Source organism: Pavona decussata, unplaced genomic scaffold (assembly GCF_977016875.1).
Source record: "Pavona decussata unplaced genomic scaffold, jaPavDecu1.1 SCAFFOLD_244, whole genome shotgun sequence".
NCBI classification, from domain to species: domain Eukaryota; kingdom Metazoa; phylum Cnidaria; class Anthozoa; order Scleractinia; family Agariciidae; genus Pavona; species Pavona decussata.
The window spans coordinates 1,102,196-1,117,471 of record NW_028145649.1 but is presented as its reverse complement, the minus strand read 5'-3'; the positions used below and the strand labels follow the sequence as shown (position 1 = coordinate 1,117,471).

At 39.7% G+C, this 15,276-nt stretch overlaps 1 protein-coding gene across 1 annotated transcript; it reads right to left on the bottom strand.

Moving 5' to 3' along the window:
• Window positions 1-7,150: 7,150 nt before the first annotated feature.
• Window positions 7,151-9,799, bottom strand: LOC146457311 (neuropeptide Y receptor type 2-like). Its single transcript, XM_085092169.1, has one exon. It carries the CDS (start codon window positions 9,370-9,372, stop codon window positions 7,741-7,743), a length of 1,632 nt encoding a protein of 543 aa, XP_084948295.1. The 5' UTR covers window positions 9,373-9,799; the 3' UTR covers window positions 7,151-7,740.
• Window positions 9,800-15,276: the final 5,477 nt, after the last annotated feature.

Here is a 15,276-nt window from a genome sequence, read left to right as displayed (position 1 = left end):
GTGGCCTTCAATTGATGTAGGCAGGGTGTCCAAACAATGTTGGAATGGTGTCCACACCGTTTTGTATAACATCAGATTTCTTTCAGTCATATCCACTCATCCTAGCGGTATGCAGGATGTTTGTCAAGTGAATCTATATAGTTTAATGGCCTATCTCCCACAAGTCTCTCATAGCTTAGTCAGTGGTGGAGCATCCGAACTAGCAATCGGAAGGTCTTACTTCGACTCCTGTTGGGAGAACTGGGGTTTTCTTTTTTCCATTATGTAGGATGTTTGCCCCATGATCCTTGTTTAATGGCCTTAGATCCCATGAGTCTCCTGTAGCTCAGTGGTAGAGAATCCGAACTACTAATCGGAAGGTCTTAAGTTCGACTCCTGATAGGAGCTAGCCTACGAACGCAGAGGTATTTCCGGCTGTCGCTTCTCTCTCGGCGGAGAGAAGCGACAGCCGGAAATACGTCTGCGTTCGCAGGCTTGATAGGAACATACGGATTTCCTTTTTCCGAGTATGCCTGTGTCCGTTCACTGAAAAATACATCATTTTTATTCATTCCTGGGATGATGTCCACATTGTTCTGCATAACGTCACGTTTCGTTGAGACAACCAAAATGTGTATAAATGATGTCAAACTATGTTGGAACGATCTCCAAAAGTCGTTCAGTTATGTTCCACAAGGAGTTGAATGATGTCGAAATGTCGTTTGATAGATATTCAAATATTCAAATAGAGATGGAATGATACCAGAATGATGTCCAAAAGGCGTTGAAACGATACGTCCAAATGTACTGGAATGATATATAAAAAAGTATTTGCAATGATGCCCAGGTGGTGTGGAATGATGTCCGAACGTTCAAATAGATTCCGAATGATATCCAAATGTGTTGTAATGATGACCGTTTGGATTGAGGTTCAAATGATGTTCTGAGCATCGGGATGTCTAAAAGGCGTTGGCCAAATGCTATTGCAATAATCACGGGATAAAAAGGTATATGAAAAATGCTCAAAAGGGTTCAAAATTATTATTTCAATGAATGAAAAGAGAATAATGTTGGGATGATTTCCAACTTAAAAATGGTATTAGAGTGATTTTCAAGTGGTGTAGGAATGATGTCGAAATGTTGTTAGACAATGTCTAAGTATTGTTGTAAATGTGTCCCAAAGGTGTTTGGAATGATTCCCATACGGTGCTTGAAATGATCCTCAAATGGTGTAAGGATAACGTTTAGACGGATGTCCAAATGAGATGTACAAACGTTCAAGTGTTCAGTGTTCAAATGTTGTTGGGACGATGTCCAAATATTTTGGGAATTTATCCAAATGGTGTGCCGTGATAAGCATTGTTCAAAAGATGTAATGATGTTAGAATGGTGTAGAAATGATATTCAAATAGTTAAATGGAGTTACAATAATACCAGTAAATGTTGCCCAAAATGGTGCTGTAATGAGGGGTTAAAGCCCAAATGGTGTTATGATGATGTCCAACTGCCGTTGGAATGATATGCAAACTGAGAGACAGATGTAGGACCAATGTCCATTTGGTGTTGGAATAATGTACAAAATAATGTTGTAACTTTTATCCAGTGAGGGCAAAAAAAAATGGTTGATCAACAATTGAAAGCTAAATTATTTGATGATCAGTTCACCAGCCATTTTATCTGCTCTCACTGATCTAAAGCCTCATTCGTTATATACAACAGGGCAAAAATTTTCAAATCCCAGTTTCGACCAAATGAATTTTAAGTCCATATTGTTCTCAAGGGATTCAGTTAGTTTCATGGTAGCATACAACCCGACAACCATGTTTCCAATCCCCTACGTTTAAATAGACCAAATGACATTTTAGTCCATAAAGCGCACTAGACCTGCATCTTCCAAAAGCTATATTTTCACTGGACCCTTTAAAACCTGCAGCTTCCTTGTTCTTTAGGGCTCGTAACATTGTTCTCTTGTTCGTTCTTTTGTCCTCTTGACCAACCGTGAAAGACGTTGCAAACGGTGCTGGTCGCCTCACAAAGCTTGCTATCGCGCTTAGTTGTCGACTGGGAAATAAAATAACTTAATAGCTAACAAAAAGAAACCCTCACTTTAAAAGGATGTTCACATTTTGTTGATGAAATCGTGTAATCTCGTACCCAGATCTCCCACAGTCTTTCCGCAGGGAGATCTGGGTATGAGATTAGAAATCGTGTTCACGAGACATCGTGTTCACGTTTACTTATCAGGCTTAAAAATTCTCAAATGGGTCACACATTTGCATGTTCGTGATAAACAAACAAGTAACGAAGACAAAAATAGCTAGCTTACCAATTGGGGAATTGATTAAGAAAATTCGTGAGGTCTTACACATCTACTGATTTGTCAGCTCAGTAACAGTGCGTCAAATCAAGTACCATCAACGAGATGTGCACCTTGATACAGCCAATAACATGAATGCGTCATTTGGAGAAGACGCGCGGTCAAATCGTTGCATAAATTGCCGCCATACATTAACTTGTAGGACTAAAATGGCGGAGGACGTTACAGTTTTGAAGTTCGTTGTTGGGTTTGAACCTGAGCGGGACTCTCTTGACCGTGCCGGTCACTGTATCACCACTGTTCCATTGTATCAAAAATAAATAGGGAGTTCGCGGGCCGGCGTTTCCATTTACTGAGCTACTATAAAGTCGAAGCTCTTCGTGAGCGACCACCTCGGGAATTGGAAAAAGTGGTCGTAACTAGAGCTGGTCGCTAACGAGAATACAATCTTGAAAGCGGCCAAAAGCTGAAACAATAGACGGCTGGTCACTTACCAGAGCTTTTTGCATAAAGCTGTCTACCTCGGTCTCAGGTCCAGAAGTAAATCATCTTGAATTTTAGATTCGAGATCTTTATCTAAGCGCATTATTAGGCAGTGCTGTATTACAATAAATGTGATCACGAAGTGTATACTTTTATGAAAGAGTTGCCGTAATACGTATCAGAACTTTGAGTGGTCGCTTACGAGAGCTTAAAAACAAAAGAAAATGCCAGTTGGTAATTCCCAAAAGTGGTCGCGGTTGCTTATGAGAGTGGTCGCTTACGAGAGCTTTCGATTACAAAGTTTAAGTGACAATTCAAATGGGGTTTCACAATGGTGGTCGCAACTAGAGCTGGTCGCTTACGAGAGTAGTCGCAAGGAGATCTTCGACTGTATTTAATTTTTTGTTTTGAGTGCCTCTCCCCCTACCCCACCCGACACGGTAGTTTTGGCAATCTCTCCAGGCCAGGTTGCGACTCAACATACCAAAGCAAGATGGCGGCTGTCTGAGCACACGGAAATAAACAGGATTGGTAGTCTAGGGGCTTGAACCGGCCGCTTCCCTCGGAACCGTATTGTTTCCAGTGATAAACCCCCTTAACCTTCCAGCCTTACTTTTGTTGAACACTCGCTTGGCTTTAAGTGGTAGAGGTACCAAGACTCTGAGAAGACTCTGATTACATTTTTAGGTTTCTCTTTACTCGACTTGATAAAATGACAACCTTCACCTAAATATAACTCTAACAACAAGCTCGAATGTTCGCGATTAAATACTCTAATTTCCAGACACGTTTGGGTTAACTGACCGTGGGAACTTACAGAATCCTGTTTACCACTCAACTAAGAAAACCCAAATAAACGACCACACATTGAAATAACAAGTATCCAATGAAAATCTTGGAAAGAGCAACAGTTTAAAGACAATACACTAAGGACTGGAATTTTTCACGGTGGTCCAGCCAAGGTCAGCAAGAACTGCCAAACATGTCTATCTCGAGAGCTATTGTTAACATACCAAATTAATCCATCAAATAGATCATTCGCGAAGATTAACCTAGACCTTGCCGGAATCATAAGATTAACATGACGGTCACAAGTTCTTAAGTCATGCAAATAAAAATAACTCAACTCTCCAAATTACTAAAAAACGAAATTTCACTAACACTTTCACTTACTGTGAATCGTTTTGTTCAGCAGTCTGATTGACTTAAATTGTTCGAAAGTATTTAGCTCTCACTCGCAAATCCGGTAACTAATGCTGTTTTCTGATTCATGAAAAGATTCCTGGCAATTACCACTTCCCAAATCAACATTGCATAGGGGGAGGTGGTGGAGGAGGGGAGGAAGAAGTAACTGTGGTTAGAATTTAGAAGGGAGATGCAGTAAAGAAGTTTTTTTTTTCCCGTAAGTGTCCTGTTTTCTTTAGGACTTCTGTCCACGATTGTAGCGATAGTTGATTTATGTTCCATAGTTTTGACAAGGACAAGAGTGACCAACCCAACAGTGTGTCATGGGCATAGGGAAACGTTATATATAATTACGTTTCACTTCATAACTTTATTTCCATTGTTGTGGGCATCCGTTCAGAAGTGGATTGATTGGCCACCTACACATGAATCCACACCCTCAAAGCAGCGATATTTTCTGTGCCGATAAATAAAACGTTTCTCTGGTTATAAAAGTGGTTTGCAACCAATCTCTGGAGATCCTTAAGATAACGATATGGGGGCCATGTTGGATGACAAAACAAAAGGTCCTGTCATCCGACATGGCTGCCACACCACTCTCTTTTGGATCTCTAGGGATTGGTTGCAAACCACCTATATGTATAAAAATCAAATGTTTAAAAAAACCCAAACATTTCGGCGAAAACGTTAGCCTTTATCAGGAGGGAGTGATACGAATTTTCCTTACAAAGAGCACCATGATGTATATAAAGAAAAATGCAAATTTTTAGCCAATTAATTCATGTCCTTTAGAGCTATATTCAAATACTCAAGCGGCAAATGAATGCCATCGTCCCGATTGAACGGATTTTTGCAAATATTAGCGCAAAATTTGCATTTTTCTTAAAAAAAAAACATCGTGCCCTTTGTAAAAAATTCTTATCACTTCTCCCTGATGAAGAGTGAAGTTTTAGCAGAAACGCTAGGGTTTTTTTTTAAAAAAAAAAAAACACATTTGGTTTTGTATACATATATATTTTTAATCAGAGAAATGTTTTATTTTAATATCATGAATCCATCTGGTTGCAGGTCCATTATTAAAACATTCACTGTTATCTAAGTTTCTATTTCTTATCGAGATTTTTGTTTTTCGGAGAAAGGTCCGAGCGGCTTCCGGTGAAGGAACACAGGATATTTAAAGACGTGATGTTTATCTTGATGCAACTAAACCGCGACCGTGACCCCAAGTAATTGTTTCCAATTATGCGCTAAAAATTGATGCATAAAATCAGTTTCACAAATTCGCAAACTCTGCACGCAACTTGTATCAGAGCGCCAGCTTATCAAGTACCTTTGTATACAATAGAAAAAAGAGTTAAAAAATCGATTTTGAATTTTTTTTTTTTATTAATAGTACATTTAGCCTGGATCTAATAAAACTGATAGCAATTGCTCGGGTTTCAATTTCTGTGCATCTGCAGGAAACATTAAATCCCTGGCTTCCAAAGTTTTACTGGCAATGACGAGATTTGTTGAAAGTTTTCCGAGCACGCAAGACAGCCAAAATAAATACTGGAATTTAGTTCAAAATTATCTTAAGGTATATGTTTTTGTTAACTTTTGTTTGTTTTTTGTTTTGCGTTTTTTATATAACGATCACAAAGCTTTTTAATTATAAGGTGAAAAGAACACTCCACCCCTAGACAGCAGGACCCGGCTTTCATTTCAAGGGCAAATTTTTTCTATTTTTACACACTAGCTACTGTAGAAGCATTCATCTTGAAGGCAATTCAGGCTTCAAACAGTGACGCAAGGTGCTCTTTAAAAAACAGCAAACATTTTCCCCCTATCGTTAATGTTTTCCTTATCGAAAACCGTTGATACGGGATCTAAAACGTTTCCCTTCTTGCAAAGTGAGCCGACACGTTATTTTGACAGCGGTAAAAGATGCAAAGACAACTGATAAACGTATTGTTATTTTATCGTATTTCAAATAACCAATACTCCGTCTTGTGGAGAAAAGAATATCTGATAAGATCTGATGCCATTGTGTCTTGTTATTACGTGATCAATGAGTTCTTTGTTTAGTTTGTTTTCGTTTTCCGTTTTTAATTAATTTCAGCTTTCTCTAATTTTATTAAACATGCTACCTAACAGTGCGATGCTAATCGATGATTCATAAACATTGAGAGCAGAATAAACCTCAAAAGGTATTTATTATTTAACTCCAACGTTTATTTCATGTAGCCGAGGTAAGATTCTTTTCTTAATGTAAAGCTAATCATGTCGACAAATTAAAACTTGGAATTTCTTAAGGTCCTTGGCATAAACCCTCTGACAGATTGAAAATAAATTCTTCCTTTCTATTTACAACGTCTGTCATTGACTTTTGGGTTGTCCCTGTAGATAAAGATCCGTTCATTAAATACTTTACGTTCTTAAAGTTGTAATTTATACTTGAACTTAAAATCTGACAATCTTTGGAAAGACTTAGTGACTTAGCTCAATTTAAATATTTTAAAATGTCGTACGTAAGCCCTGGATATGACAGTAGATCACAGAAAAGCCTACTTGGCTGAAAAATTGCTTAAATGGCTTAAATAATTTTCAACGATTGTAAACCGGACGCCAATACCAACCTGTAATTTGGCAGTTTGACATCTACCAGAAACAGAATCAATTAACGTAGGACAATTTACAGATAAACTGTTCTTTCGGAAATTAAATGAACTTCAAATTGTGAAAAAATTGCCCGTCAACACTTGGCAATGAGCGAATACACCACCAGAAGAAACCATCTTCTCTGCTACACGCACTGAATGCTCGCTTTTAAATGTTTGCTTTCTGATAATCTTGCTCCTCGCAAACCAGTCTATACCAGTGGGTATTAACACGATAAGTGCTAAATATGTAACATTTTTAACACGGAATTCTTGCAAGGTCCGAACCCGCGCGCTTAACGTAACAGCAGTCGCTTCAGCCGACTTGCATCGCTCGGTAAAAGAATCTTCGCTGACCCTGACACACATCCTGTGCCTTGGATCACTGACATGACTGTCCGCTATCTCGGTCTATGACTTGAATCGCAGAATCGCTTTTTGAGCATATAGTATACCTAACGAGATTCTAAGATGGCATTTTTGACTGCACGTCTCGGTTTTTATAAGACCTTCACCCTTTCGCCCTCAGATAACAAGTTTGAACTGCATTTGAGAGCTGTTTTCCTGCGATGCTGTTTCATAATTCTACTGCCGGGGCTGCAGTAAGAACTAACCTTTTAGTCTGTGAATGAAATCTTTGAGAGAATGACCATATCAAAGTAAGTAACGCGTATTTTCGCATAGCACTGCACAAAATGCGGTTGTAAAGTTTCAGTCTGTGAATGAAGCTAGCCTCTCAAACCTTGAGCGAGCCAAATTGTACTTTCAGAGCGGAACTTTCCTGTGGAGAAGCCGCTAAGCTTGTTGATGCTCTCCACGCTGAGTTACCCTAATTTTTATCCACTGTTGGGGATTAAGAGGCCCTAAATGCGGGCCGTTTGAAAGAATGCCGTCGGACGGCAATGTTTGCTTTTGTGAAAATTTGCAAAAACGGCCACCTTAATGTTTTTTTTTTAGGTTGTGTCAATTCGCACGCGTTTCAATTTGTCTTTCAACCTTTACGCTCGATAATTTTATCCGATTAGTCATTCATCTTTGGGCGGGCACGCAAAATATATGAGTGAGTATACTCTCGTCTCAAGCTCTCCCAAAGACAGCTTAATTAACTAAAAGCTTTATATCGTTTTTTATATTTGTTTAAAGAATAGTTTCTTTTTCGCCGCATTCTTGGATGCTGGGCGTATAATTCCTCTTCTCCATGGTCGGTGAAATTTCCTGTTGCTGTTCAAAAAGCCAAGCTTTCTCTCCCGTGGTGTCAAGCTCCATACAAAGTCTATTCAAAAGTGCTTCTGTCTCACTTAGCCAATGAGTAGTGTCTTTCATCATGGCTCTTTGAAACAAATCTCCACTGGAAGTGTTTTCATACAAAGATCTGTAAGCGTCGGGCTTGATTAAAGCTTTTTGAGGTGGCTTGTTCATGTAGAGACAATTGCCATTTATTTCCGAGACTTCCCTGGTTTTAGATTTCCTTATCAGCGGTACTGCGACGTCGCCATTGCTTGAAAACGGCACGGAGTTTTTAATCGCATTTGCAGTGGTTGTGTTTTGAAAAGCTTCTTTGGAGGGCGGGTTGCGCTCTCTCCTTTCTTTCATCATACTAACAGAGTCAATCGTAGTTGTGCTACGGCAAGACGAATTATGCCGAGGGAGATGTCGTTGTTTGGCAACATGCATAGATTCCGACCTCTTTCGTTGTTCCTGGCTTCTCTGGCTAGCCTTACTGCACTGGCATTTTATAATCGACAAACAACCTCGGCGAAAATTCCCGTTACACACACCGTAGATAATAGCATTTAGAACAGAATTTGCATAAGTGAAAGCTCGACAGACGAACACGATCACAGCTTCGTTGACCTTGAAAGCTTGTGTGTGAGCAAAATAATCATAGCTTAGCCACAGTAGCTGATGCGGCATCATAAAGATCAGGAAAATCACAACCACGAAGAGAAACATTTTCGCTGTCTTTTCATTTTGTCTTTTGCGTTTAAGAAGCGAGATCTCCATTGCAGCAGATGCACTATGTTCTAGCTTGTGACCAGCCGGCCTGTTGTATCTGCTCTGTCCAGAGCTAAGTGCCGCCGCCTTACCAGTGTTTTTACAAAGCTTGAGCCCAATAAGCGTGTAAATCACGGACATTACAAGAAGCGGTAGTCCGTACTGTAGGGCAAATAAAAAAACCGTGTAGATCTTGGCGAGATTGTACCCCTCGGGCCAATTTTCCTCGCAGTGCGGGCCGACCTCGTCTTCCCGGAGAGATAAGAATACGGCATACGGCCCAACCGCTAGCGCTGAGATGCAGTAAATTGCCAGGATCATTTTCAAACACCTTCCCCTCGTTATTCGGTACTGCAAGTTAAGTGGACAAATGATCGAGATGTAGCGATCGATCGAGATTGCTACAAGAGTTAAGGCGGCTGCGTTGGTAGAGAACGTAGCTAGTGGGTAAATTACTTTGCACAGAGCAGCGCCGTAAGGCCAGTACCCTAACTCCTCCATAGGTAGATCAAAGGCGATGCTTGACACGGTGGTCGTCAAATCGCAGGCCGCTAAGTTCGCTATAAAGATCATGGGTACTGTCTTCATCTTGCGAAGTAACAGCACAGTCAACATAACCAACGTGTTACCAGTTACGCTAAACAGAAATATCGAGCCAAAGACGCAGTATCCTGCCGCTTTCAAATCTACCGTGGAAGGCGTTTGCGTCGTTGCGTCTTGCGCAGATTCGGCGCGCGTTGAAACATCACTGGCGTTTTCAGTTGCGGGGAACATTTCAGAAGATCACAAACGAGAACAGAAAACTATCGTTCGATGTCCAAGCGGAGTAGTTGCAGGCAAGTTTATCTGACAAGGTCTAAACTCCGGCAAAAGGCGTGACAGCATTGTCATCACGGAAAGGCAGCTTAAATGATATGTTGAAGAAAACCAGAACTTCCTGTGGTTTCAGCGGTCCCGCACTTTCTTCCGCAACCCTCGTCGCTGAACCTAGCATTAAATCTAAATCCATGGACTAGGCAGTTGAGGCTTTGATAAACCACGGAGACGAGTTGACAAAAACGGCTGAGATAAGATCTCGGTGCCCGCTCATCCGACACAAAAGGGAATATTTTGAATTCTCATTTCTTGAGTAAACAACGCAAAAATAAACTGTATGAGAAAGCTTAATAGCTTGATAAAGAGAAGCGTAATTAAACGTACAAAGTAAACAAATACAATAAAACGTTTCAGCGGAAAGCGCGGTTCTGTCTACCGTTGATATATGCAAAGTTGGTGGTACGATTTAGCAGATTTTAATCTGTTGAAATTAGTGCAATTAACGCATAATTTACGAACGTTGTGTACATTTTACTTTAATAAAACCATTTTAAAAGCGATAGTCCGATTAACCCAAGATAAATTTTGTTTTCCAAGTACAAACGTTTTTTCACGATTGAATTTGATAGCCAACGAAAAATAGACTACGCATGCATCCGTTTTGTATTTTACTTGTTGACTGAAATTCTAATAGCTCACCGATGTCAAGTGGGTATTATGTGAACGCTTACGCATGGAGGCAGCTGGCCAAATAATCTAAGATAACACGATGAGATGACACGTAACTTGAAGCGAAGATAAGCGCAAGCATGCCCACTGTTCTCAAGCGTCCACGACCCAGTAAAAATGAACTAGTATCCTCCTTCCATCCCGAAGCTGTAGACGAATGTCCATACCCAACGAGTTGGCGCTGTCTCGTCCTGGTCTATGATGTATGACTCCTTAAAAACAGCTAGCGCAGGTCAGCCTGCGGAACGAACGGCTTCCGTCTCCAGGATTTCTACTTAATGAACATCCGTTCCTTTCCCCGTTTTTACGTTTAATCGGGATAGCAAGCTGAGATTTTTTAGTTCCAGTTCTGGTGTTTTTTTTTTTTTGGTTGAGGTTGCTTGCAATCTGCATCGATAGTGTAATACTGTTGTAGCCGATCCATTGACTGGATAGTATTTTCGTGTGTTTTGCGTGTTATTGTTTTCACTATTTTTTACATGGGAAAAAAACGCCCACAAGCTCGTCTTCATCCCCGGAGGGCTAATAGAAGTATTGGCCGGGTGAAGTATTATACATGTTAGAATAACAATCATGTAAATCGGGTGCTTATTCTACACTGAATAAAATATGGCAAGTATAGCTATTCATGAGTCTACGCTGTGGCTCCGTGGTTCTGTTACTGAGAGGTCAGTTTAAAACAAATACAAAATATGGCCTTTTTAAGCGGGCTTTTAGGTGTAATACGAATCATATGCATGCTACAAAAGTTACTGGCCTTTTGCGACCGAGTAGCACAGCCGTAACCTGAGCAAAGAACGGATCGATCCAAAAACCAAACTGAAAAAAAAAAAAACGGCGGGGGAAGTTATTTATCTGGCTCTCATGTATCATCTAGCGCAAATCACGACCTACACAAAGTATTTGATTAGCGAGTGATTTATTTTCTAAAATAACAAACATTCCTCTTCATCGTACACGCATTAAATAACGAGGCAAAACAACTGTGAGTAAACAGTTTGTTTTGATTGTTTGTTCAGCGAGTGTTTTGTTTCTTTTAAGTCTGTTTTAGTTGCTAATCAATTTAAGTGTGACCATTCAAACGCAGAATACTATTTAACAGCAGGGTTTTCCTATTACACTCTTTGCACTAGGCTTTTGTACAGTACGCTTTTTCTCGAGTCCGCCAAGATACTCCATCTTGACGCTCCAATAAAATGCTCTCAGCAAAATGTTCGGCCTGCTCCACACACACTCCTCCCTCCCCCCCCCCCCCCCCCCCCGGAAAGTTAATGAAATGCCCGCTGAATTATGCTTATTCATCGAGAATGATGTATTATTCAAAGTGACACTTTGAATAATACTTCATCCTATTTCATTCACCAGGCTTAATAATATACCATCACATTTATATTATTCATGCTTATTGTTAATCGTTACTTGATCAACCCGGCTGTTTGAGGTTTGCATTTTAAAACTGTTTGTTGAGTTTCAATTTTGAATTTTTTTTTTTCTGTCAGAAAAAAATTGCTTTGATTTAATTCCCAGGAAACTCGCACAAAACTTCGAATAGTGCTTTAAAAAAATGCTCTTACTTCACTAAAATGCTCGAAAAAAATCTGAGCTAGCATGGCACGATGTGCGCTGAAAATTATCCTAGTTCTACCTACATTACAGGACAGTCGGCCGAAGCTCTAATAGAGTGCCATACCAGAATTAAGAAAAGTGTCGTTAGAAGGGTAGGGGCAAAAGAATTGTTCTTAAAAACGACGTGTCCTTATGATGGTAACTAAAAACCCGAACAGGCTGCATTAGAGGGACTGGCTGAGGATTTCAATCCCGGCTATGAACTGAAAAACTTGAATTTCCACTATAAGAGAAAATGGCGCGGCGGACCGCGCAGTTGAGCTGTGCAAGGTACTTTGGGTGACTTGGATATAATCCCGTTTCAACTGCAAGTTTCATTTCAGTTTATCGGTTGGTTAACTTTTAGAATCCTTCTCATTATCAATACGTTATCGGTTTCATTTTTTCCTATTGATCAGCACACAGGATAAACAGCACTTTTAAACTATATACAGAATTTATCAAATACAGAGCAATGAGGTTAAAGGAGAGGTTGGTGGGTGGGTGGGGGTGTTGGGGGCTTAAGGGGTTCATAGAAATTATAAAAAAGCCGGTTTTTCCATTACACCGGGTGAGTTAAGTCGATTGAACTAATGATGAATGCAGCTCGGGCACTCCACTTAGTGTGCCAGATTATCCAGGTCAATCCAGCACGTTTTCTGAGAGATACGATACCCCTTTTTAATTGATTTAAATCGTCGAATGTATGGATTAACATCGATCGCTTGCATGCATTGCACATCTTTATAAAAAGTCCTCTGCTGGGAGGCATTACTAGTATAATTATAGCTGAGTTAAACCTGGTCGTCATTTTAAGCCACTTCGAACCACTTTCATTACCGGACAGTGTTGACTCAGTCATAGAAGGGGAGGATCAAATTCAACTGACAAAAAAAATAAAGAAACAAAGAAATAAATAAATAAATAAATAAATAAATAAATAAATAAATAAATAAATAAAAAATAAGGATCCCCTACAGCAAATTTATCTCCATAAAAGGATTTCCGTGATTTATATTTCGTTTCTTAAATCCCGTAACGATCCGTTTAGCGCTAGCCTCCGGCTTTTTTTAAAGACTTTGCCCATGTTTCATGGGGATTTTCCACGTTTTGGCCAAACCCGTAATGAAATTAAAACGAGGTAAATTTTCTTCTTGGGAACGAGGTTCTTCTGGAACGCTAAGAGAAAATATCAAATGATTTCTCAAAGGGAGAACAATCAACAATCGGTTTTTAAGCGATTTTTTCAAGAAACGTACTTGATAAAATTGGCCAATTTATTCAAGTCCCAATCAACTTCCATCCTGTGACCATCCCTAACTTTAATATTTATAGAAACTTATTTGTAGAAAGAGAAAAGAATTAAACTAATCTTAAACAAAGCTGAAACACTGTATTTGGGTTTCGTTTCATTCTAATATCAGTGTCTTTAGGTTTTTAGAGTATAATACTTTTAAGTATTACTAAAGGGACCATGTCACCCATAATATATTTTGTCAGCTTCCCAGCAAATTTAGCACGATGTAAGGATTACCGTAATTTTCATAGTGTTCCTCAAATCCCACGGAAGACCTTTTATATCTTAAAAGATATGGTTGACATGGTCCGTTCAAAGTCAGCTTCCCAGCAAATTTAACACGATGAAAAGATTACCGTAAGTTTTATACCGTTCCTCAAATCTTACGGAAGACCTTTAATTCCACTTCTTAATCTACACAACACTGAACTTGCTAAGCATGGGCCGGTTTCCGCCGGCTTCTTGGGTATTTATCATGTCAATGGTAAACTTGCCACAAAGTTTACTTCTGAGATGCATTCCTCAGTACAATTTACTCATACAATTACACAGATTGGAGCTACAGAAACCTAATGCGATGAGTCCAGTTAATGCTGAGGTACCTTTGATGGGGCGGTTGATCTCCCCTGTTTGTAACGTCTTACATGGTTGGTCAAAAGGACAAAAGAACGAACAACAGAACAATGCTCCCAACCCTTAAAAAGCAATGCAGCTGCAGGTTATCAGGGTCCAGTGAAAATAAAGCTTTGACAAGGGGTACGGATTGGCTTTGGTGCAGGACATACTTTGATATACAGATTGAATTGGGATATATGTAGATCTGCTGGGTTTTCAATCGAGAAGGGAGAAGAACTGCAAGAGAATACGTCTATGCGAGGGGAAAAGATTGAGAAATACTCCTGGTTAACGTTAACCAATAAATATTTTATTATCTACTCTGAGATTTGAAATATTTATCACGGTGTCAGTGAAAGTGTCAAATAAGGCTTTAAAAGGATGGAGATAAACTACTTTCAATCAATTTTGTCTTACTCAGTTGTTGGCCAAAAATCATATCTTCTTTACGATTGCAGAGGATTCAGAAGCCAGTTTGCTAGTTGTTTGGGATGGCGATTTGCTGTTATGAGTAACGTGCCTTCTTTCCTCAGTTTTCAAACCAATAGTTCTCTTCTATTCTCTCCCAACAACTTGAATGACACACGCACCAGAACGTTTATTATAAGCGTGACCGACTGATTTCGTGTATTGGGTTTGCTACTACTGGGCAGCTCTAATCGGCTTGTAAAGTTAAGCTTATTTCCCACAAGAGTCTTGATTTAGAGAAATGAAAGCTGTTTAGTGGATTAACCTTTCAATTCCCAAGATTGATTCCGAATAAAGCCAAAAACAGAGGAATAACTGCCAACTTTTTCCAGTCAAGTTAGATGCCTGAGATTGGCAGAATATCCCGATTAATCGATGAGTTCCGACGATGTCCGAAGGCTTCCGAAGTTAAGCGGACGGTCGCGCATGGGACGATGGCTTGTTTTTAATTTTGACTCAGTGAAATCTGTTTGTCGTAAATGTGACCAACGTTTCGTGTATACGTATTGAGTTGATTAAGTTTCAATACAACAGCTCTAATCGGTTTGTCAGATTAAACCCGACTTCATTACTATCAGCACGAGCCTCCGATTAGATCGTAATCAGAGTATCAGGAAACCTAGTTTGCAGAATTAACCTTCCGATTCCCCAAGATTATTTTTAAAAAAGCCAAAGATAGAGGAAAACTGCCAATTTTGTTCCAGTCAAAAACGCGTGAGATTGTTGAACGTCCCGAAAGATCGACGAATTCCGTCGACGTGCCATTCGATTCCACCGAAGCAATAGTTCTAGTAATTGCAGTACTAGTTCAGCACGAACTATCCTCTGTGTGCTTGATTCAAGTTCTGGTGGTCTATCTTAATCTTCCCTAAGGTGGTTAACGACTCAGGCGACTCACATACTACTAATTAAGAGTTGGAGGGCATAGAAAGACAAATAATTCTTCCTTCCGTTTTAAAGACAGCAAGTCCTTCAGTAATGCTCCCTTGAACCCGGCAATCTGACGCCAGAAATTTCAATTGGCACTCTTAACAAATCAGCGCCAAAATTTTTATCGGAGATAAGGAACTGAGTATTTTCAACTCATAATTAAATCTTCCGTTTAATTTGTTCCTTATTATAAAATATTACGCGTCGGGTAGTGACCT

Coding starts and splice junctions, on each gene's coding strand:
- LOC146457311 (XM_085092169.1), bottom strand. CDS start 9,372: ATGTTCCCCGCAACTGAAAACGCCAGTGATGTTTCAACGCGCGCCGAA.